The sequence below is a fragment of the Microtus pennsylvanicus genome, chromosome 2 (assembly GCF_037038515.1).
Source record: "Microtus pennsylvanicus isolate mMicPen1 chromosome 2, mMicPen1.hap1, whole genome shotgun sequence".
Taxonomy (NCBI): Eukaryota; Metazoa; Chordata; class Mammalia; order Rodentia; family Cricetidae; genus Microtus; species Microtus pennsylvanicus.
The window spans coordinates 14,443,582-14,468,342 of record NC_134580.1 but is presented as its reverse complement, the minus strand read 5'-3'; the positions used below and the strand labels follow the sequence as shown (position 1 = coordinate 14,468,342).

Sequence of the window (24,761 nt, the reverse complement as noted above, 5' to 3'; positions counted from 1 at the left end):
TGCAGTAGTCTGGGGCTGACAACCAAGGTCAATGAAGCAGATTCCCCCCCCCCTGTAGGCCCATATTTCTATATGGCATGGCAGCCAAGCCATCAAGCCATAGGCCACACCTGAGATGGGTCACGTATCCTGCCAGGCAGGCTGTCATTAACCTAACAAAAGGTCAGGATGTTTTGCCCCTTTCTTTGTAGTATCATACAGAGCAGACAGGTAGTTGTGGACATGACAAAAGGCCATTCACCTGGTTACCTAGGAGACAGAATGCTAATGTATTTCACTCTCAGTTAAGTTATGGTATTAAGACTGTTTGGAGAATAAACGGAGGAATTCTTCAGGATGTGAACTCAGGATTTCATGAGGGACCACTGAGAAAGAATCTCCCACCCAAATGAAACCATGTGAATCATGTCTTTATTCCCGTCTCCTCCATGCCGGTCCAGAGAGGGAAAAGTAGTTAATGTTGGGGCATCGGACTCTGACATCCTCCCTCAACCCTACCCCCTCCCAAAAGGAAAAGCCTCTGCTAGCTGGGACCCCGGGCAGCTCATTGAAATCCTCCCCCAGGGAAATGGGACAGCAGGCCCTGTGTAGAAGAGAAGGGAAAATAATGAAAAGTTTCACTGTGCCAGGTATGTGGGAGGCGCTTGGCTACCTCCCAGCTGAGCTGGCCACAGCTCTGCCCTGCCTGCCAGCTTCAGAACAAGAAAGTACAATGTTCAAGGCACCTGCAAATAATAGCAGTGCTTTGGTTCTGGAGGCTTAAAAATGCATGTTGACCCTGAGAGGAATTCTGAATATCACTCAAAATTAACTTCTGTCCCCTATTTCCACCAAAGACTGATTTGGAGAATTCTACCTTATTCTCTGACGAGCAGGCCCAGCTATTTCCTAACCCTAACCCAACCAGACAGTCAACCTAATGGCAGGAGGTTAGCACTGAGCTATAGGCCAAGGTAGGGGCCTGGGTCACTACATAAAATGGACAGCGGCCGCCTTGCGGATGAGCCGCTCAGTCAGGGGTGAGTTGGGTTTCAAGGCATCACGTTCCATCAGAAGGCTCCTGTGGAAACACAGAGAGGTTTTTGTTATAGAACCTTCTAGAAGAATGTAAAAGCAAGACTGGCAGGAGCAAATGGGTACAGTCAGTTGTATAGTACTTTGGTTCTGCCTTAGAGACAAACACTAGCGATAAGGACTCCAGTGTCGGGCTGTCACTGTGGCTTTGCCTGTCTTAGGCGGAAGCCATGGCTCAAGATGTCATAGCTCATGCTCCTGTCACAGGCTGATGCTGAGGACCAGAGGGACAAGAGGCCTGGTGTCTGGCAAGAAGCCACATGTGAGACTGATTCATGAAAAGCAAGTGAAAGAATAGGTAGGTAGGTGTAGGGAAGCCTTGATTTAAAGAAAGTAAGCATAGGATCAACCAGAGGTAAAGTCCCTGCTGTGGCTAAATGTTGACATTTAGTCCCTGGTCATAAGCATGACTTAGGAGGGAGGGCCTTTGGGTATGACCCTTACAGTGGGGTTAGTGTCCCTATAAGAAGCATATGAGAATCTGTTCTCTTAAGTGCTCAGGGAAAGCAGGACATAGAGAGAAGCTTTAAGCCAGGAAGAGGAGCACACCAGAAACTGAACCCTGCTGGGCTCTGGTGCGGGACATTTCAGCACTACACAATGAGTTGTCTAGTTGAGTTGAGTCTGGTATGTGAGCAACCACCATGTCTGTGTTTGGTTTGTTTTTTGGTAATACCCGAGGAGATTAAGATAGAAACAGATTAACAGTGGTGGGTCCATGGGGAGTGAGTGAAGTGACGGGGCTGGGACTTGGTACGCAGGTAGGGGACAACACCATAGCCAGGGCAGGAATGTATCAGTCCACTTTCTGCTGCTATGACAAATATCTGAGGCTGGGTACTTTGTAAAGTTAAATGTTTTACTTAGCTAGGTTTCAGAGACTAGAAGTCTAATCTGGAGGCCCTGTCTGGCTCCAGATGAGGCTCCTTGGCTGGGAAGAGAAGCAGAGAGGCAAATGGCTGTATGCAGAGGAGGCCATGCAAACCAAGTAGCTCTACTCTATAACATTCTCCTGTGGAGAGCACTAACTAGGGTCCCTCGAGAATGACTTTAATATCTTCTGGGGGGGGAGCCCCAGGACCCCATTCCAGGGTTCTCATCTCCCAACCCTCTTCCCTTTCTCAGCACTTACAACCATGGGAACACATTGTCTAATACATGAAACCCGGGGGGCCATACACAAACCATCCCAAACCACAGCAGAGGGCTTTTGCCTGTGCAGGGGATGGGCTGCAAAAGGAGGCGGGAACTTGGAAGGGATGCCCCACCCCTGCAGTGTCTTCCTAGGTAGTTGTGCCGCCTCTCTCCCCTGCACAACCTCACCTCTCTTGGGTAGGACCTGAGCTGCGTAGCATCTACTCCAGTATGGGCCATCCTGCACCCTAGCATCTGCCTCAGCCCGCTCCTCTGTCCACACAGCCCACATCCTACTAACTGTGACCACGGGCCCCACAGCAGGTCCCCCAGGAGGCTCAATCACTACAGCATCACATGTGGCTTTTTGCATGTAGACATGGAATGACAAAAACAAGGACATGTGTCCATGGCATTTCTGAGTTTAAAGTAGTTCAAATGTTCCCAGCCATCACCTGCACTGCTGGAGGTCTGGCTGTACCCTGTTATCATGTTAAGCCTGCTAATGAAGGAGAACCAAATCCCTATTTGCTCCCTGCGTTCTGAACCCCAAAAGCAGAAGCACACATGCCAAGGCAGGTGTATGCATACAGAGATCCTGTGTAGGGAACTAACCCATGCCTGGCTGAGATCCTGTGTAGGGAACTAACCCATGCCTGGCTGACCATAGGAAGGGCAGTGCTCACCGGGCCACATTCTTATGGACGCTGGAAGTGCAGGTGATGGCGGCATGAATCAACAGCTGGTTGAAGACGTCTCTCTATGATGTCAGTTAGGCAAGTTAGGCACCTGCAATGCGGACCAGGGATGGGCTCCCAACCCACAGGAACCACTGAGACACACACCCACCCTCTTCACAAACCCCGGAGTCAGCCTGAAACAAGAGTACACCTACCCCACAAGTACCAACTACACAGGAGACACTCGGCTGCCAGGCTTCTGGTTCCCTGTCCACAACTGGCTTACCTGGGCATTGCTGCCCCCAATCTGGACGATTCGGTAGCGGATTGGCAAGAGAAGTTCTAGGACTCGGTCAGGGTTCCCGTTCTCAGCCTCCACAAGGGCCTGGCACAGGGGCAGCCCCACATCTTGTGCCAACCGGTGCTGGCAGTTCTCTCCTGGGGACCTGTCACCAAGACCAAAGCTCAGCATCCACTCTACAAAGTCCTGCCCTGGCAAGGGATGCAAATTTAGGGCCTTTCACAGTTGCCTGATGGGAACAGGAGACATCTGCCCAATGTAGGGAAAGAACAGGGCTCCCTGCCCCCAGCCTCAGTTTGCTCATCTAGAAAGTGGTGTAACAGCACAGCAGAGAGATCAATACTGCAGACCTTGCTGGCAGAGCCTGGGCACCAACAGCCAGCACTACCATGGATACCAAAGTATCCTCCCAGGACACCCTTGTCAGTCCAGAAGGCACCATTTCCAACAGATAAATTTAGGCTCAGAGGTCTTTTCGCCTCTACGTACGCTTCAGTCTTCTGTGCTCCATTAAAGTACTTTCCAAGAAGAAAAAAAAAAAATTTAGGCTCAGAGCAAAGAAGATACAATTGGGCTCCTGGAAGCAGATACCTATGAAATATACACTTGCATGAACACCCATCTGGAGAATACCCATCTAGAAGCATGGGTATCTTCAAAGCCATGCTCACCAGCAGGACCTCACTCTAAGGTTCCCCCAAGAAGTCAGGGTGACCCCTAGCAGGCCTTGGCTCGGCCCTTGCACTCCTTCACCCTCTCAGCTGGCAGACTGCATGGTCTCAGGGTTTCACATACTCGCTGGCCTCCTTCAGGGTGCTCAGCAGCTCCTGTGTGGTCTGGAGGTCTCGGGCACCCAGAGAGGCCATCAGGAAGTGAGCGTCATTGAACAGAAGGATGTGGTCCTGGGTATGCTTCTTAGTCACTGGTAGGACAGCCTGCCACCGCTGGCCAAGGGACACCCCTGGGGGGACAAGAAGAGGAGCCAAGGGCTCGGTGTGAGGCAGCAGTGTGTCTCACACTTGGTCCTGCACCCACATCCCTCGAAAGCCTATCCAATCTTGTCCCAGTGAGAGGCAGGGCGACGAGTGGGGCCATCAAGGCCTGTGCTTTCCTTGTCTTCCTAGAAAAGCAACCAATCCATGAGGTGAAAGCAAATTTGAAAAATTGTCACTGGCTATCAAACTATTTCCAACCCCCTCAGACCTCTCAAAACACATGTTTCATATTTTCCCTATGTAATCACAAGCCTAGTACCTGGGGGGAGATGGCTCAGTGGTTAAGAGCACTGGCTGTTCTTCTATAGAACCTGGGTTTGGTTTCCAGTACCTGCACGTGGCTCACAGCCTTTTATAACTCCATTTCCAGGGAAGACAACGCCCACTTTTGGCCTCCATAGGCAGCATGCACACAAACATTCCACAGACATACATGCAGGCAAAATACTCACATACAAAATATAAACACATTGTTTAAGCCTAGCACCTGAGACACAACGGGCATTCAATGAAAGCCAGAGGCATCAATAAATAACATCCTTCTCCTTAAATCTGAATCTTCTGACTCTAGACAATCCCCACCTCTTCCCCAGACTCCAGCCTCCACCTCCTTTTCTTCCCTCTCAGCCCTGGGATACTAGGTTCAGCTTTCTTCTCTAGGGCACCCCCACCCATCCAGAGGACCCTGAATAGCTATGTATTGGTTTATCAGACTGAACAGAGAGGGCCAGGTAGTGGTGGCACACGCCTTTAATCCCAGCACTCAGGAGGCAGAGACAGGAGTGAGTTCAAGGTCAGCCTGGTCTACTGCGTGAGTTCCAGGACAGTCAGAGTTACACAGAGAAAACCTGTCTCAAATACTCCCCTGCTTCCAGAAAAAAGTGAACAGTGATCTTTGCCTTACAACAATGGGGAAGTGAGAGGCCTTTCCCAGCCTGCCAGCCACTCAGTACCCCACCTCACCCCTCACAGTGGGGATCTGGAGCGCGGGCCTTCCTCAGCATCTCTCTCTGTGGGGCATCATCTGGCCTCCAGCCATGGGCAGGAAGCCAGACCCGTCAGGGCAACTGTGAAGCCTAGGGTGACAGGCTGAGAAGCCTCTGCAATGTCAGAGTTGGGAAATTAGCACCTCCTGTGATCTAGGAAAAAGAGGCATCAGCCAGTAGCCAGGTGCCACCTGTGTCCCGAAAGGCCTGCCAGGCAGGCTATGGGAATGGCAAGGTTCAGAGCCTAAGGCCACTACTCCAAGGAGGGGTGGAGGATAGAAAAGGACAGCTGAGGCCCTTTTTGCCTTGGACTGGCATGGAGACCGCTGCATAGGCTCGCACGCAAAGCTATAGGCAGACCCATTTATCCCGAGGCCTGTTGTTTGAGCACCCACCCTTAGGACCAGTAATCACGCTTTTCTCTTGTTGGGTGGAGAAAGGGAAGAGACTTGGCTACCTTCCATCTGGAGACGGTAGAGCATGGAACAGCTGTCCACCACATCCAGCATGGCACCACTGGCCTGAAGGCTGGGGAGGATCTGGAAGACAAGAGTCACGGGACGCCAGGCTCAGAGGGCAAAATAACAACAGGGCCATGGATACAGCCAGAGTTGTCATCTGAGCCACAAATGTGGCCTGCATAGAGAAAGTGCACTGACTGCTCTTCCAGAGGATCAGGGTTCGATTCTCAACACACATATGTGTGGTGTTTGAATAGGTATGCCCCCCCTAGTGTTTGAATGCTCGGCCCATAGAGAGTGGCACTATTAGGAGTCATGGCCTTGTTGGAGGAAGTACATCGCTGTGGGGATGGGCTTTGAGGTCTTACATGCTCAAGCTAGGCCTAGTGGGGCAATCTCCTTCTGCCTATGGATCCAGATGCAGAACTCTCAGCTACCTCTCCAGCACCATGTCTGCCTGCAGGCCACCATGTAAACAGACTAAACCTCTGCACTGTAATCCAGTCCCAATTAGATGTTTTTCTTTATAAGAGTGGCCATGGTCGGGGACTGGAGAGATGGCCCAATGGTTAAGAGCACGGTCTACTCTTCCAGAGGACCCAGGTTCAATTCCCAGCACCTACATGGCAGCTCACAACCATCTGTAACATCAAAGTATCTGACACCCTCATACAGACATAAATAAAAACAAATCAGTAAAAATATTTAAAAATAACAATGATGAAAAGGAAATACATGTACATGTTAACAAAAAAAAAGGGTGGCCATGGTCATGGTGTCTCTTCACAGCAATAAAAATCTTAACTAAGTGAGCATGGTAGCTTACAAACTATCTATAACTCCAGTTTTAGGGGATCTGGCACCCTCTTCTGACTTCTGCAGGCACCAGGCATGGATGCAGTGCACATACATACATACATGTATGCAAAAGACATAAAATAAATCTTTAAACAATTAAGACACATACATACGCATACACAACTGGCCATGTGCCTCAGTAAAGGCACTTGTAAGGCCAAGCCTGACCTGACGCCTGGAACTCACGTGGTAGAAGGAAAGAACCGACTCCTGCAAGTTCTCTGACTCCCACAGGTCATGGCATGCATACACATCACATGTAATTTTTTTTTTGAGACAGGATCTCACTATGTACCTCTGGCTGTCCTAGAACTCACTATATAGCCCAGACTGCTTCAAACTCAGAGAGATCTGTCTGCCTCTGCCTCCTGAGTGCTGGGATCAAGGAGTGTATACTAGGCCTGGCTCTTGTTTTTTTTTTTTTTTTAAGTTAAAATAAGTGAACAAGCCCAGAAGTGGTGGCACACGCCTTTAATCCCAGTACTCAGGGGGCAGAGGAAGACAGATCTCTGTGAGTCTGAGACCAGCCTGATTTACAAAAGCGAGTTTTAGGACAGTCGGAGCTTTTACAGAGAGAAACCCTGTCACAAAAACAAAATAAAGGAAAAAGCCAGGAGGTGGTGCACATGCCTTTAATACAAGCACTCAGGAGGTAGAGGCAAAAGATCTCTGTGAGTTCAAGGTCACACTTGAAATTGAGGGAGTTCCAGGACTTCTAGGGCGACACAAAGAAACCCTGTCTTGAAAAGACAAAAACAAACAGAAGAAGTGAACAAAACCAAACCCCCTATGGACAGATGAATTACCTCATTAGGAATACCCATCTGAAAGGACAGTGACGGTCAGAGACTACCTTAGACACGTCAGCAGAGACTCCGTGGTACAAGGAGTCAGGACTTGGCTCTTGACAACAGCCAGTCCCATGAAATTCTCCCACCATTTGCTCTGGCCAGGACACTGTCAACTGGCTCAGAGGTTATGAGAGACAAAGACCAACTGTAGTCACAAACTGTAAGGATGTGCATGCACTTACATGGCTGTCATAGATGGTTAGCGCAGCCTCATATTCTCCCTGCAAAGGAGAAGTCAAAGGGTGATGCACAGAAACACGCGAGGAATAGCTGACCGAGCCCCCTCCCACCCACCAAGGGAGATGGGCAGGGTTCAGTGGCAGCCCTGTTGTGGAGAAGGGAGAAGGTGAGCCTAACCCTTGTATCGTGAGGGCTACACTTCGCCTACACTTTTCTCTCTGGGCATCTTAGGAGCCTCCGTGTCTTTCTCTACAGTCACAGTGCTACAAGAAGCACCCTGACACATGGGTGGCTCCCCGTCCCCATCTTCCGTCCCTGCCTCCTCATCCTAGCATTAGTTCTGGTAATATAGATCCAATCTGAGACCCTCCCAGTATCCCAAGCAGTAAAGAGGCACTTGGCTCCAAGTCACCTGAGGTGGTGTGAAGGTGTCCCCTATGGGCTCAGATGTTTGAATACTTGGTCTCCAGTAGGTGGCGCCGTTTGTGCAGGCTTAAGTGGTATGGCCTTGCTGGAGGAAGTATGTCACTAGGGGTGGGCTTTGAGAGCTTAAGGCCCCACCCTACTTCAATCCCTGCTGTTTTGTGCCTGGATGATGGGAGCTCTCCGGGCCCAGTTCCTGCTGCCATGCTTACAGCCAGCTACCATTCTTCCCCACCGCGATGGAGGCTCTTACGCCTCCCGAGCCGCTGAGCCGTGAGCCAAATAAACCCTTCCCTCTCCAAGTTGCCTTGGCCACAGTGTTTCATCACAGCAATAGGAAAGTAGCTAATAAGCCATAGAGTTTCACTTCCCAAGAGTGGAAAATCCCTTGGAGGTGCTCGGCCTCTAAAGCTGTTGGAATGTGAATGCTGTATTGCTTCAGACACCATCTCTGCTGGACAGGTTTATGTCATCTGAGGAAACTCGATTAAGAAAATGTCTCCGTAAGACCGGCTGTAGGCAGGCCTATAGGACATTTTCTTAATTAGTGAACGATGGGGGAGGGCCCATTATGCGTTGAGCCATCCCTGGACTGGTGGTCCTGGGTTCTATAAGAAAGCAGGTTGAGCAAGCCATGATAAGCAAGTCAGTAAGCAGCACTCCCCCATGGCCTCTGTATCAGCTCCTGCCTCCAGGTTCCTTCCTGCCCTATTTGAGCTCCTGCCCTGGCTTTCTTCAGTGATGGACAACGTAACCTAAATAAATCCACTTGCTTTGGGTCATGGTGTTTCATTGCAGCAATAGAAATCCTAAGACACCATCGTTTGTACCAACACACAGAGGTGTTGCATGGAAGTCAGACACATAGTGGGGGCTAGGGCTCTTCTTTGGACATCTGCACTAGGTGAGACGAGCCAAAGAGCCAAATATCCTACCTTTTCAATCAAGTACAGGGCCCAGTGCCAATAATTATGACAAGCGAGCATGTCAGAGTCCTGCAGGAATAATGAGAGAAAGTCTGAGTGAAGGTGGGTTGGGCCGACGGTTCCGTTGGTATCACACGTGAACCCCTGGGTTCAATCCCCAGCATCGAATACACTGGGCCTGGTGGATCACACCTGTGATCCCAGCACACACTGTGATCCCAGCACACCTGTGATCCCAGCACACCTGTGATCCCAGGGAGGCAGAAACAGAGGGTTAGAAGTTGAGTTTGTGCTGGGGAGATGCTCACTTGGTGCAATGTTTGCTGGGTGAGCATTGACGAGCTGACTCCCTACCCACAAAACCTTGCAGTATCTGCCTGGAGAACCCCAGGTAAAATAAGCCTCTCAGGCTTTAGGTTCCTAGTGTCCACTAGAATTTTCCAGACCCTGGAGTCTGGACATCTTTAAAATGAGCTGCATGTTTATAACCCTCCCTGTAAGCCAGCTGCACCTAGAACCATGCCTGGAGATGTTGGGAATTGGCCTGGTTGTCAATCACAGTCCTAGCCCAGGGACTGCTCAAGAGTGATGCTGGTGGCCACTGCACCCTGCCTGGTCTCTGAAGCCCTGAGCATCTCCTACTCAGTGGCAAGCTCTGGGAAGGACCTGCTGCCCTAGCTGGTGGCGCCCTTGGAGCCTGCTGTGGTACAGAAGGACAGGGCAGCAAGGACACTGGGATAGGTGAACAAGTCAGGTGCCAGAGGCAAGTCCAGAGAAAACCGGCACACATGGAGGAAGAAGGACCACTACATCTAGTGGGCAAGGAGGAAATGGCCCCAGAGGAAGCACCAACCAGTCAAGAGCATGGATGAGTAAAGCTGGGAGTAGGGAATGGGGATGATGAGGCCACAGAGGGGTCAAGCCATGGAAAGGGTCAGGCTAGGCACTAAGGGTCTGAACCATCCTAATCCCCATATGCCAGTCCTACATCAGTGGACCACACCCCATCGTCCTGTCTCCCACCCACTGCACCATGTGGTCCAGAAGGATACTCTATCATCCCACGTGGAGCCTGCTAGCAGCAGTAGAAGCACATACAACTCAGGGTCCTAAATATGCCCACTCTTGCTGGGCTCTTATTTCCCCAGCACCCTTTTGGCCTATTCCTTTCAAAGCAAAATGCTCCAGGCAGACCCCAACTGTACAATCCCTTATGATATTGGGGTGTTGTGGAGCTCCCAAAGGATGCTTCATGGTCAGGGATGCCTCCAAGCTGAACCGAAGCTCCTGGGGAACTAAGCTACGTCTGTAAGCCCCACCCATGAAGCCTTGGTGGAATTCCAGGGATCAGACTGGATGATCCAGAAGATGACCACTAACAGGATTCGACTCATACCTTCCAGTGACCTTCGGTGTGCTGCATAAACTCCAGCCCATCTTTGACCTCTGCTCTCATCTCATGGATATGGGCAACAGTGTGCACTGACCACGCATCCGTCGGCTCAACAGCTAAAGCCTGCATGAGGTAGGAGACAGGAGGACAAAGAAAATGGGGAGGTTTATCCTGGTGGGACTGGGCTCTAACTCAGAGTAATTACAGTCCCAACATTACCCCCATTTCTTATGTGCCTGGTGTGGAGAGGTACCAATGTGTTCCTTACCCTCCACAATAGGCTGCTGAGGAGGGCAACACTGATGGCTTCCCAGAGGAGGAAACTGGGGCTCAAGGAGACCAGGACTCTGCTACCCAGGAGCTCAGTACCTCAGTTTCCCATCACAGCTTCTAGGACTGCCTACCTCTCAGGGCTATGAGAACAGTGTAGACTGTCACACCCTTTGGTGGTAAATGATGAGAGGCTGCCCCTCCCACTTAAACTCAGGAGATGGCCACAGGAGAAGCAACTGGTTATAGGAATACTGTCATTAATGACAAAAATCTACACGAACTGTGAGCTCCACAGTGAGGCACAGGGACACACGAACTGGCTCTTACTTCCCTGTCTATCTATTCACCAGGTCAATTCACGTTTATTGAGCACCTCCTAAGTTCTGGGCATGAAGCAGGGAAGTGGGGCTCACTGCAACCCCATCACTGGCCCCACACCAAATCATGAGCGACTGCTTTCTCTGGTGCCTAGAATTACGAGTGCCACTGTGCTGGCCTGGCACCTGCAGCAAGGGTTTGGTAACCTGTCCCCAGCAGTCTCTGGCTCCTGCTCCTGGCCCTCAGCTTTCACAGTCTTGTCCACTCCATGTGGGAAGACAGGGGTCCCACAACATGTCTGCAAAGCCTTGGGACAGCTAGGGATGTGGTACATCCTGAGCACCCCTTTAAGGAACCCCTCGAAGCATGCTGCTTTCACACAGGGCAGTTGGGAAATACGACTCAGCCCTGTTCTTTCGGACCAGCATCCTCACTCAACTGGAGCCCTTGCAAGGCTCCCTGGGAAACTCCAACTCTCTGCCTGCCCCTCATGCCTGAGGTGGACCTGCTGGGCTTTTTGTCACCTCGTGAGGTCATTGTAGTTCAGTGGAGCCTGGTGCTGTCCACCCTTGCCTTGTGGAAACCTGTGGGACACAGCCTTGTCTTCATATCTAGCAACAGTCTGTCGGGGCTGGGGCTAAGGTCAGCGTGTCCCACAGTACCAGGAGAGCTGGAGCAAGGGGCAGGAAGCTATTCTGCCACATCTTGATTTTTCTTCTTTGGAATCAGCTTGTCACCTTGCCACTCTGACCCCTGAGCTTTACCACCTTGGGAGGGCTCTGCCTCATTTCTCTCTGAGTTACAGTTCTCCTGTCTGTGCACCAAGGTATTTAACAGTGTGGGCAGAGACCATTAGCAGAAGCAGGCATCACAAGTGCCATCTGTGACTCTGAAGGGTATATGTCACTCTCTATGCATGGCAATGCCACCTTGAACCTTAGTTTCCACTCTTGCAAAGACAAAGGTGGCAGAAAGGGACTTTCAGAGTCTGAGCTACCTTGCACTCAGGCTTGTCATTTGACCCTGGTTTCAGATCTGCAGGGGAGTCCCCAGAGCTCCAGATCGGCCAACACATCCCTTCAGAATACAGAACACAGGGTCTGAGGCTGAAGCATCTAGCAGGCTCCATACTGGCTCCGCCCCTTTCCACTGGGATGATGAGTGGTGAGTGGTGCCTGTGGGCAGGACAAAGACCCCACCACACACACACACACACACACACACACACACACACACACACACTCAGGGAGGAAGAGGATAACAAGATCCGGTCCTGACCTTTGAAATCTCCACTCACCTCAAGCCTCATAGGTCATGGCCAGACCCAGTGGAAAGGTGAAATTCAAGGAGGAAGAACCAAGGTTTGCATGGCTCTCCTGTAATGCTCCAGTCCTGATGGGCCCTGTGGCTCTAGAGCCAACTGGCACTCACAGGAACATGCCACTCTGGTAACTAAAGTGTAAAAGCCACCACCTCCCCGAGTCTCACTGCCTCATCTGCTCCAGGAACCTTGGGAGGCTCAGAGGAGTGATGGACAGGTAGCTGCTTGCCCTAACAATAGCCCCTCTCAAGAGGACACTTCAAGGTGGTGAGCGGGCTTGCATAGTCCTCCTAACATGAGGGGCCATACCCGGAAGGGCCTCACATCTTGAGAAGGGCCCACTTACCTCTTTGGCAAGCTTTTGTGCCTGGTCGTAGAGGTTGGTTTCCATCAGCCCAAAAGAGTAGATGCCTTTCACATAGCTGGAAACAGAGCAAAGACTTCAGTACCCAGGAAGCCGAACAGGAGCGGGTGGGAAGGAGTCCTCCAACAGGATCGGCTGGAGTCCACACGCCTTGGCCTGTATGTGACTGGGTTTGGACACAGGGGCTTTCGCAGGTGGAACCAAGGAGAGACGCAGTGGGTGCCAATCTGATCACTGTTGTCCCCTTTGTAAGCAGGCTGCGTAGAGCTACTTGCTGACACCCTGACCGCTCAGACCTTCAGCAAGAGGGAGACTGAAAGACGACTCACGCCCTGGTGTGGGAGGTCCTTCTGTCTATGAATTGTTTTTATTGGTTAATGAATAGAGAAACTGCTTTGGACCTATAGCAGGGCAGAACTTAGATAGGCGGGAAAGATGGAACTGAATGCTGGGAGGAAGAAAGCAGAGTGAGAGAGACACCATGGAGCCGCCAGAGTCAGACATGTCGAATCTCTGCCAGTAAACCACTGCCATGTGGCGATATACAGATTAATAGAAAGTGTTAAATTGATATAAGAGTTAGCCAATAAGAAGCTAGAGCCAATGGGCCAAACAGTGTTTTAGTTAATAGAGTTTCTGTGTGGTTATTTTGGTTCTGGGTTGCTGGGATGAACAAGCGGCCTCTTCCTACAGTGCCCCCAACCCAGAGGGGAGCTGAGCTCACAGTCCTCCTTTTGAACTTCCTCCAGTGGGAGACAAAGTGCTGGTAACCTGTCCCAGAACCCAATGCTGCCCGCATAGCTGGCCCACTCCTCAGCAAGATCTACTTCCTCAGACATCGATCAGGGTCTCTCTGCAGTAGATGACATGGTCTAGAGGCACTTTCCTGGGAAGCCCAGCTCTATGGGTAGCTCTGCCCAGACTTCTGTTTCACCATCGTTTACATAGCCTGGGAGCACCCACTGACCAGCCCACCACGTCCCAGCACCAGATTCCAGCCCCGTCTGTCCAGTGCACCCTCCACTGTGGCCCGTGTATTCTGAATGACCACACACTTGCATTTCCCATCAGTCAGCCAGGCACTGAGCCCCAAGACGGTGGGCCACAAGGGACAGAGGGGCTCCATCCTGTGTGAGTGGAACAGAAGCTGCTGTCTAAGACTCAGGTGTCACTTTTGCTGTCACATGGGCAAATGGCAGCTTTTACTGGAGAGCAGTGGCTTGCAGATGACTTTTAAAAATATCTACCACTCGGAAGCAGAGGCAGGGGGATCTCTGTGAGTTCGAGGCCAGCCAGGTCTACAGAGCTAGTTCCAGGCCAGCCAGGGCTACACAGAGAAACCCTATCTCGGAAAATGAACAAACTAAAACATTTGCCAAGAGGTAGGTCAGGTACTGTTAGCCTGGGAGTTGTTTAATCATCATTGGCTGAACCATGGTGCCTGGCCGTGTGGTCAGGTACCACTCCGAGGGTCACCACAAAGGTATTTATGTCAGATGTGTGCCGTGGAATAATCCTTCTGGACACTCTGAACATGTATTACTCTCATTGGTTAATAAAGAAGCTGACTGGCCTATAGCAAGGCAGGATAAGGTTAGGCGGGACAATCAAACTGAGGATACTGGGATGAAGAAGGGCGGAATCAGAGGAGATGCTGGCCAGCCTCCGAAGAAGAATGTGTAGAAAATGAGGTAACAAGCCATGAGCCACACGGAGAAACATAGATAAGAAATATGGGTTATGGGGCTGGAGAGATGGCTCAGAGGTTAAGAGCACTGGCTGCTCTTCCAGAGGTCCTGAGTTCAATTCCCAGCAACCACATGGTGGCTCACAACCATCTGTACTGAGATCTGGCGCCCTCCTCTGGTGAGCGGGCATACATGGAGGCAGAACGTTGTATACGTAATAAATAAATAAATCTTTAAAAAAAAAAGAAAGAAATATGGGTTATGGAGAGATGGCTCAGAGGTTAAGAGCACTGGCTGCTCTTCCAGAGATCCTGAGTTCAATCTCCCAGCACCCACATGGTGGCTCACAACCATCTGTAATGAGATCTGCTGCCCTCTTCTGGCCTGCAGGCATACACGACACTGTATACATAATAAATAAATAAATCTTTTTTTAAAAAAATGTATTTATAAGGGCTGGAGAGGTGGCTCAGAGGGTAAGAGCACTTGCTGCTCTTCCAGAGGTCCTGAGTTCAATTCCCAGCAACCACATGGTGGCTCACAACCATCTGTAATGAGACCTGGTGCCTTCCATGCCAGCAGTACATTGTATGCTTAATAAATAATTAAATATTCAAAAAAATGCATTTATAAGAAAAAAGAAATATGGGTTAATTTAAATGTAGGAGTTACTAATAACAGGCCTGAGCAATTGGCCAAACATTTCTAAGTAATATTAAGTCTCTGTGTCAGTTTTTGGGAGCAGGTGGTTGGGACAGGAAAACTCCACCTACAGATGTGAGTACTTAAGAGACAAATACTCTCAATACCGTCGGTAGGTCTCGTCCAATCAGGTCGCAGTCAGATACAAAGAGGAAGTTGACTTTTGTGGGAATTTCTAGCCTGTCATCCTGCCCTACAGGTTCTGAATTTGCCAGATGCCACCTAAGCTGCCCTCTGGAGAGCACTCCTCCTTGCGGCAACTAGTGTATCCACAGTCATTTTTCTAGCCATCTTGAGAATAGACAAGGGCATGGCCACAGAATCCTTGGCCCTGTACAGATGAACAAGGAATCGTCAGGCATGGTGGCTCATTACTTGTAATCCCAATACCCAAGAGAATGAAGCGTAAGAGTGCCATAAATTTGAGGTCAACCTGGGAAACAGAATCAGATCTTATCTTAAAAAAATAAAACTAATGACAGACATGAAGTATGGGTATTATGCTTTGGAGAATATAATCTTGGGGATGCTTGTTACTACAGCAACAAATCCTACCTGACTGATACACAATGGTACCACCTCATTCACAGGATGGGATGAAGATCAAATGAAAAAAATGAAGCCTTTTAGATTAGTAGCAGGAGTCTCATTACCTTTCAATACAGTTTCTATACCTTTAGAGTAGAAGAGAGAACTGAAGAATGAGATGATGTGGCTTCTTGTTGGCATGTACCTGCTAAGGGGGGTATCACGTGTCCAAAAGGGGTAAACTCGAGCCACAGAATCTCGCATCTGCTCCTGGTAGCCCAGGTAAAAGTAGGCATCGTGGGAAAACTTCAGGGCCAACATGTCTGTTGGGTGGTCCCGGAGGATCTGTTCCCAGAGGTCACAAGCTTTGGGGAAGTTCCTGCAAGCCAAGAACACAGTGAGCATGAAGTCCACATGCACAGGGGTGGAAAGCCATCCTATGTCTCTCTCTGCCTGAGCTGCTTTAAGCCATTAGGTCTGGGGCTGGAGAGATGGCACAGTGGGTAAGAGTGGTTGCCGTGCAAGCAGGAGGACCTGAGTTCAAATCCCCAGCAGCAGAGTACAATTCAGGAATGGCCATGTTCCTATAACTCAAGTGGTGGAGAAAGGAGGGTTTCTGTGGCTTGCTGGTCCCCCAGTCTAGCTGAAAGGCCATCAGCTCTAGGTTCAGTGAGAGACCCTGTCTGAGATGGAGAACGCAGGACGGACACTTGACATCCTCCACTGACCTCTGAGCACAAGGGCACATGTACACCTCATCAACACAGACATGTGTGCACGCGTTATAACACACCCCTGCACACAAAACAAATAATACTATATATATATATATATATATATATTATAGTTATGTATGTGTGTCACGCATGGGTCATTAAACTAAAATTGGTGCGATCTGAAGGGAGGAGGAAATAGAAAAGGCAATGAACTATGTGTCACGTGAAAACAGAGACATTCTTGGGGGAAGGAAGAAAAGAAGCCAGGGTGGGGACTTGCGGACAGACAGTGGGAGAACAATGTGTGATAACACCCTTTGCTTTGTATGTCAATAGTATTCAGAAAAAGAAAAAATGTTTCCAATTAAGAACAGGAAATTCCATCAAGAGCTAGGGATGGAAGCTGGAGCTTCCTTAGCAGGCAGGGCTCTGGAACCCACATCCAACACTGCACAGAAGAAAAAAGGTTAGAGACATTTCTCTGTATGTATTTTCTATATTACGTTGTACCTCATTGTAAGCTGCTACACTTACTCTGACTTCCCCAATGTAACAGCTCTGTCCCAGCAGGGGAGGGCTTCCCCAGTGAAGTTGTTACAGTTCGGCTTTGGTCCCTCTGAGTGGAACAACTCCACTCACTCTAGTGGAAGGTTCCCCCAGCAAAAGTTCCCACTCCTAAAATTCAAAAAACCCTCATAAAATAAAATGGGAAAATTTATCCTTTCATTCAACTTCAAGAAGAAAACCAGGGAACTGGAGGCACGCTCAGTAGGTAAGAGCACTTGCTGCTATTACAGAGGCCCCAGGTTCAGTACCCAGAACCCCGAGCACAGCTTAAAATTATCTGTAGCTCCAATTCCAGGAGTTCTGCTGCCTTCTCCAGCTCTCCTTGGGCACCAGGCACACATGTGATACACAGACATACATATAAGAAAAAGACTCAAGACACATAATATAAAAATAAATAAAGCTTTAAAAGAAGAGAAAAACAGGTAAACAGGTTTGGGGTGGGGGTGGGGGGGCAGAGGTCAACATCAGGTGTCCCTTCCAATTGATCTCCCCTTGTTTCCACAGCCTCTTATTGAACCTGGACCTTATCAATTCAGTCAGACTAGTGGGCCAATGAGCGCCAGGGATCCATCTGCCTGTCTCTACCTCCCTGGCCCCCAACCTGGTTACAGTATAGATCACCAGGCCTGGCTTTTTGACTGGGTGCCGGGCACCTGAACTCAGATCCTTAAGCCTGTGTAGCAAGCACCCTATCAGTGGAGCCTCTCTCATGGAGGCTTAACCAATTGCCAAGGACAATTTGCCCCAACACTATGAGGCACTCAGAGAACCCCACATCTTCAGTGAGTCACCAGAAAGGGGTGGGACTTTCTTGGTCTAAGACTCCTCATCATCAGTTTGAGGTATCTACTCTAAGGGACATCTCCCCTGTCTGCCTTAGAGGACTGTGGGAATGGAGACAGGGAACCATCTGGAAGGCAGAAAGCTGATGCACAGTATTAGAATTGTGAACATACCCTAAAGACCTGTATGTAGAAGGCTGGGTGTCTCAGCCTGTGGTACAACCTTCCAGGGTTTGGGATACTTGGTCACTGGAACCATGCCCTTGAAGAGAACAATAGGACCTTGGTCCCTCCTGGCTGCTATGAGGTGAGCAGCCTCCTCTACTACCTATTACTACCACAAAACACAAGCAATAGGGTAAGTGCCCAAGAACTAGAGCCTTTGAAACCATCTGCCCAAACAAACCTTTCTTTCTTAGAAATGTGTGGTCTTGGGTGATTTGTTAAAACAACAGAAAGCTGACAAATACAACCTTTAGGGCAAGAAGCAAACAGGTTTCCTCCTCTCTCCCTCTCCTAGGTGTTGTGATTAAAATAACAACCATGTAAATGAACCACAGCTATTCTGAACCCTAACCACTGGAAACCCTAGCTAAACACTTCTTCATTCGGCATTCAATCTGGGGCAGAGCAGGCTGGTGAGTCTCTCAACCTCTGAGTCATCACCTTGCACAAGCTTGGAGTCCCAATCCCCAGCCCAGGGAGGCTCCTCACCCCTTGGCAAACATCTCCACCGCGGACACATGCAGTTGCTCCCGAGGTGTCAGAGCCTGGCTTTGGGAAACCTCCACCATGGTCTTCACAGCCAGGTCCAGGTCTTTGTCCAGCTTCACGGAGCTTCCCGTGCCAATGAGCACAAGGCCGTTAGCGATGGCGTGACCCATGGCTGGCAGAAGATTGGAAAACAGCTGGTCACTCAGCCTAGCCCAGCCCCACATTCTACAAGGTGTGAGCCACGCTGGGTACAGGTTTGCTGTGTGTGACGCCACTGTCAAAACCTGGATCTCAGCTCTGGCCTTTAGCACCTTCTAAGTAACCGAGGTTATTTTTCTAACGGGGCTTTCTGTCGAACCCTGAGGTCTGCAGTACTTCCCTCTGCCCTCATGAGCCTGGCAGAAGCTGCAAACCAGCTCATTGACTGGTATTATTGCTATAACCAGATCAGACCTCCTGGGATGTCCAGGGGATGCCATTCAGGGAGCTGAATCAACGAGGCCCTGGCACAGACCGTGATCCCATTTTGCTGTTCTCACACATGAGGTGCACGTGGTGGTCCTTACTGAAGGTATGAGGTCCTAGGCCCTACCCATGCTCCCCCATCTCCAGAAAGGCAGCTGTCCCCTGATTTGCAGAACTCAACCACTGACACTGGCCTGGAAAAAAGAACCACAATACTAGGATACCCTCCAGCCCAGCTAGCGGATCCTGCTTACAGCCGGAGTCCACCCTGACCACCAGCTGTCCCTGTGGCTGCATTTGGCTTCTCCTGCTTTGCTCTGGGTCTCTCCTCATTCTGTCCTTGCCAGGTTAGTAGGGCCCTAAGCTTTAGCTACGCTAGGCTGCTGCATGTATTAAAAATGTCCCTAACACCCACCTTCATTTTATAAGTCTTCTCAAATGCCAGGAACCTGGCCCCATACTCGGGCCAGACATCTTGGATTCTGAAATGTACTGAACTGACCTTCCCCAGCCCACTACATCCAAGGCTTGCCCATGAGCTAGGCTCTGTCCTCCATCTCCATCCGGCTCTGGAGATGTCCTGAGATCCCTGACCAAGGTTTCAGGAGCCATCTCTGGTGTTCTAGGATTCTGGGCTTTAGAGCCAGCTGAACTTAAGTACGTCTCTCACTGTCACTGACCCTTGGTTTCCTCATCTATGAAGTGGAATTGATATTCTGCGTCAAACTGATAATAGAGAAAGATCTAGAGCCTTCTAAAGGAATGGTATCCTCATGGGCTCAGCCGCTGTTCCAAACACAAAAGTAGCTGTCATCACCCCCCACCCCCAATCCTCATGCAAGTGTCAGCTCAGTCACTGTCCCCAATGTGCCCCTCCCCCAGCCAAGCAAGTCCCACTGTCAGGGCATGTGAACGGTGCTCCTTTACCTAGGGAGAGCTTTATTCTCTTACCAAAGGTTGGGTCTGCTGCCTTGAGCTTTGACAGGCAGCCCTCGATGCCACCAAGACTCTTGTCATTGGTCCATTTGACATACTGGAATGAGAAATGCAAGACAAGTCTGTCCGCATGGAGTCCTTAGACCATATTTTTGGTCAGGAGTACTGAAGATCAAACTTGGGGGCTCACATAAGCTCCACTGCTGAGGGAGTCCCAGAACTGAATTTTTTTTTCTAGAACACTGAGCATTTTCTGGACCCTAATTCAAAGAAGGTATAACTTAATTGATCTTCTAGGATAAGATTAAATACACATGATTACCCAGGTAAAACCTCTTAGGGCTGGGGATGCCCACTGCCAGAAAAGAACTGTAGAAAGGGCAGTCGTTCCCAAGAGATGAGGTGCAGCATATCCTCTTCTTCAGTACCAATAGGAGCCCTGGACCCATTCCCTCCCCCGTCCACAGCAGAGGCAGGCAGATCTTTCTTCTGCTTCCAGCCTGAACTCTCTTCCTTTCCGTCTCTCTCTCAAAGAGGAAGTTGCTGCCATAGCTACCCCCTTCTCTCTCTCTCTCCCTCCTTCCCTCTCCCTCTCCCTCCCTCTCTCTCTCTGCTCTTTCCCTTCTCCCCTTCTCCCTTTTCCCTCCCACAACTCACTAGATCAATATCTAACCTCACTCTGCACGGCATGCCCATCCATCTTGGTCTCTCACCCACCATGCGGCTCCTGCCTAGGACCCCCTGGCCGTCATGGATGGCGGGCCACTGTGGGGCTACCTGCCTGGGGCTTGCTGCTCTCGGTCTCTCACCTGCCATGTGGCTCCCTGCCTGGGCCTAGCTGCCTTTGTGGCCTGCGTGGTCTTGTGCCCACTACCCACTGCTGCCACGTGGGGGAACAGCGCCGTTTTATTTGTACTTAAACCATAACAACTTACACAATTCCTGCTTCATTTCTTCAGAAAATAATCACAATAAGCCAGGTATGGTAGTTCACATCCATAATCCCACAATTGGGGGACCGACTCAGGAAGCTCCCTGTAAGTTCCAGGCCAGCCTGGACCACAGCATGAGACTCAAGCAGACAAACAGACCACGACCCATGTCCATTACAGTTAGAGACACAAAGGCTGGAAGATGGGAAGGCCAGTTTTTGCTTTCTGTGACTTCAGACTCAGAGGCACGGCACGTTGACTCTGCCTCTGAGGTTCAGCATGGATGACCCTTGACTCAAGTCAGTTCAGTTCTCTGAGCCTCCACTATTGCACCTGGCAAAAAGGCTGCTTGGACCTTCCTTCTGAGACCCCGCCCCCTCTCCCATAAGTCTCCAGGACCCTGAATTACAAGATCCTTCATTGGTGTGGAATTGCCTGACAATCGGTGAAGGTCTTAGCCCAGTTAATACGAGATGAGCCTCAGGACAGGACCCCATGCCTTCGTGGCAGAGCTCACAACAAACCCTCAGCAGGACACAGTGGAACACCTGTGGAGGTTCAGCATTTTCAGGCCCCCTCAGGGCATCCATTGCTGTCCACCCTTGAACCACGGACCTTGGGAATTGGGGTACTGGGGCTGGCAGAGACACTTCCCATATTGTTGGACCTCTGTGGCAAAGTGCAAACTTTTACTGCGATGGGATTCACAGACCATTCACCAGCCAAAAGCCCTCCTCAGAGGCCTTCAAGGAGGGCATGAGTCTCTTGGAAGGCATACCTGGGTCAAGGTGGCATCAAACAGCTTGCAGGCTTCATTGCTTGTGGTTGAGAGGGGCAGACCGGCATCCTTCCATGCCTGCACAACAGGGAAAGAACACCAGGAGTTTACTGAGCTAAGTCCCCAGCCCCTTGGTCACCCCTCTGTAAGATATCTAAGAGGGCCCAGTGAGGTGAGCTCAAGTGTCACTCGGCAAATGGGAGACAGTAAATGGAGTCGCATTAGCAGAAGTGATGGGAAGGAAGCCTGGGCCCTGGGTGTGTATCTCGAAGGATGTCTGACTTGTCACCTGCCTAGCAAGGTGTGTACTCCCTGCCAACACGTGTGGGAGGAGTCTTGGAAATCCTTCAGATTATAATAGCTGCCCTCAGGGACCTGACTGTCAGGGTGCACAGTGCCAGTGTATCCCGAGGGCGTGGGACATGATCTTTAGTCCTGGTCCGCAAAGGACTGCACCTCCCAGGACTTGGAAATTAGGTGGCTATGCTGCCCCGATCTTCGTCTTCTTCATCTGAAAAAACGGGCTCAAGTTCCCGGCCCCCGGTGGGGACTACACATGAAACGCTTCCTGAAGCCAAAGCCAGCGCCTGAGCTTTCACAGATGCCCTACTGGGAACCACTCCGAAGTCCGAAGTCCGCTCCACCCTCAGTTGCAGAGGAACAGCACGCTCAAGACCCGGTTCCCTGCCTGACCTGCAGGTTTGCTCCCGACTGCTTGGCGCTGGGCCAACTCCTGGACCCAAGAGGATCCAGACGAGGGGGTGCGCATACCTGGCAGTCTCGCAGTGACATGGTTGTGGTTTTGGTCTGCAGAGTGAGTGCCACCCGGTCAAGGCTCTTGGAAGTCCTGAGGTCTTCCGAGGAGGTGAGAGTGGATTGCCGAAGGGGGCGGAGCGAGGGCGTCCGCGCTCTCCTGATTTCTCACTGGTGGCTTCGGGTGCACGTGTCCAGCTCAGGGCCCAGACCTGCCCGCCCCTGAAACCGGGGGTAGGTGTGGGAGGTGTGGGCGTCGGTGTGGGTGAAGGAAATGGGGAGGGAGGGGGGATAGGAGGACACGCCTGGGCTCCCTGGACGTATTCCCCAGCTGCGGTGCTCAGAACAAGCGTGGTGACTGCAGTCTCTGCTACCAAACCCCACCTGACTAGAGGTGCCCAGCTCAGGTTTGAGCTTTAATGTCCCCTGGCCATCTGATGATGTGGGTACCCGTGATCCAGCCTCTCCCTGCCCGAGCCTCCTTCACTAGGTCAGAGGCTCTTGGGGGGCTTGGGAGCCCTGGGCCAGTGCCTGGAGCCTCATGTACCTTAGTCAAGAAGTGTACCACTGACACACGGGGTGTGTGTGTGTGTGTGTGTGTGTGTGTGTGTGTGTGTGTCTGCCAGTTTTGAGTCAGGATCTCACTAAATTGCCTAAGCTGGTCTGAGATCAGTTTTCTTGCTTAGGTGGGTTTTGAACTTAGATCCTATTGCTTAGAATTGTTACATTACTTGCCTATAATGCCTGACAGCCTTACAGATCTGTCCCACCAAGCCTGGTTGTTACTTGTAAGTTCTCGGTAGCCTTCCTCCAGCTGCGAGTCTCAGACACGCAGCTCAGTTTTGGGATAATTCCTCACTGCCAAGCTTCACCCGTCACTCCGCTGCTGCCCTGGGACAGTTCCCTCCCTACCATGGAGTTTGAAGGATAATAGAGTTCCCTTTGTTCCCTGTAGGAGTTTCTTGCCAGTGTGTGGGAGTCAGGTGAACAAGGATGGTGGAGAGGCAGATCCATCTTTGTTTTAAAATGTTGGGTTTTTTTGTCACAGATTTTCTGCATTACTGTTCACTTTCAGAAATAAATTAAAATACTGTTTTATATAAGTGCTGAAAAGATACCCCTCCCCCCGTTTAAAGACATTTTCGCCATGTAGGTCAGTCTGGTCTTGAACTCACAGCGATCCACCTGTCTCTGCATCCAAAGTGCTGAGATTAAAGTTGTGTGCTGCCCCAGCTGGCATGAATACTATTCTTTTCTTTTCTTTTTTCTTTCTTTCTTTTTTTTTAGAACATCTGAATTTTTTAATCCTTCTTTACAGGTTACCTAGACCACTTTTGATTTAAAAAACTGTAGAAAGTTAGTAACTGCCACAAGCAGACGTCAGGCGGTGGCATGTGTCAATTTTCCACAGAGTCCTGCTTTGTGGGGTATCTGAATGCACTGCTCCGGGGCTCTGCTCAAACTTGCTGGAATCACTCATGGCAGATTTTAGTCCACAGGTCGCTTTTCCCCATATTTCTTTGTAAACTCTTCAGCATTCTTACAGAATTTTTTACGGTCCTTAGAGTATTCTTCAGCCCGGAGTGGGTGCTCAGGCTGGGGGTCATTCACCAGTGCTATGAGGGACTGGATTACTTGGTCAGTTTTGGTGGCTGGCTTCCAGTTTTCAGCACTAATTACTGGCAGACAGACCTGCCCCTTCTCATCAATGTTAGGGTGGCAATCTTGGTTTTAAATGTGATCTTGGGTGGTTTGAATGGAGACTCTGCTGGAAAGCTGATTTCAATTCTGAAGGCCCCCTTGTCATATGGAGTTGTCAGGAACAATAAGCCCTTGCCAAGCCAATAAATTAGCTTTATCAATCTGGATGTTACGGAGGTTTTTCATTCCACATTTGTGGATCTCTTCCAGCTCCTTCACCAGCGGGCCACCATCTTGGATCTGGTGCTGCTGCATCGATAGCATTCTTGACAGCAAACATGGTTGGCGGTAATTCTAATGTCTTTGGGTTTGACAGTGGACTACTAGACACAGCACAGACACATCCACCACTAACAAAAGGGATCAGTTGAACTTCACTAAATTAGCATATTTTCTGAATCCAAGGGCACTGTCAGGAAAAGAACGGATAAACTGCAGAAAGGGAGAAAACGCTCGCAAGACACTGTTAGATAAGGGTCTAGTATCCAGGATCTGTGAAGACATCTTGAGACTGGAGAGATGGCTCAATAGTTAATAGCACTTGCTGTTCTTTTTTTTTTTTTTTTTTTTTTTCCGAGACAGGGTTTCTCTGTGGTTTTGGAGCCTGTCCTGGAACTAGCTCTGTAGACCAGGCTGGCCTTGAACTCACAGAGATCCACCTGCCTCTGCCTCCCGAGTGCTGGGATTAAAGGCGTGCGCCACCATCGCCCGGCCGGAACTAGCTCTTGTAGACCAGGCTGGTCTCGAACTCACAGAGATCCGCCTGCCTCTGCCTCCCGAGTGCTGGGATTAAAGGCGTGTGCCACTACCGCCCGGCCCACTTGCTGTTCTTGTAAAGGACCCAGGTTTGGTTCCCAGCAGCCACACCAAGTGCTCAAAACTGCCTGTAACTCTAACCTGGAGACCCAATGTTGTTTGGCCTCTATGGGCACCCGCATGCATATGGTGCATGTAAACT

General features: G+C 50.3%; 1 protein-coding gene and 1 pseudogene across 1 annotated transcript; both read right to left on the bottom strand.

Moving 5' to 3' along the window:
* Positions 1-394: 394 nt before the first annotated feature.
* On the bottom strand, positions 395-22,241 carry Ttc38 (tetratricopeptide repeat domain 38). The gene is made up of 14 exons (XM_075960254.1): positions 22,121-22,241; positions 21,350-21,427; positions 19,655-19,736; positions 18,239-18,410; positions 15,662-15,835; positions 12,521-12,596; positions 10,266-10,385; positions 8,879-8,938; positions 7,523-7,561; positions 5,628-5,709; positions 3,985-4,150; positions 3,175-3,334; positions 2,895-2,968; positions 395-1,060 (listed from the first exon to the last, which is right to left on the bottom strand). The coding sequence occupies exons 1-14, from the start codon at positions 22,139-22,141 to the stop codon at positions 970-972; spliced, it is 1,395 nt and encodes a 464-aa protein (XP_075816369.1). The 5' UTR covers positions 22,142-22,241; the 3' UTR covers positions 395-969.
* A 1,145-nt stretch (positions 22,242-23,386) lies between these two features.
* LOC142844713 (ubiquitin-conjugating enzyme E2 L3 pseudogene) lies at positions 23,387-24,019 on the bottom strand (annotated as a pseudogene).
* Between the last annotated feature and the right edge of the window lie 742 nt (positions 24,020-24,761).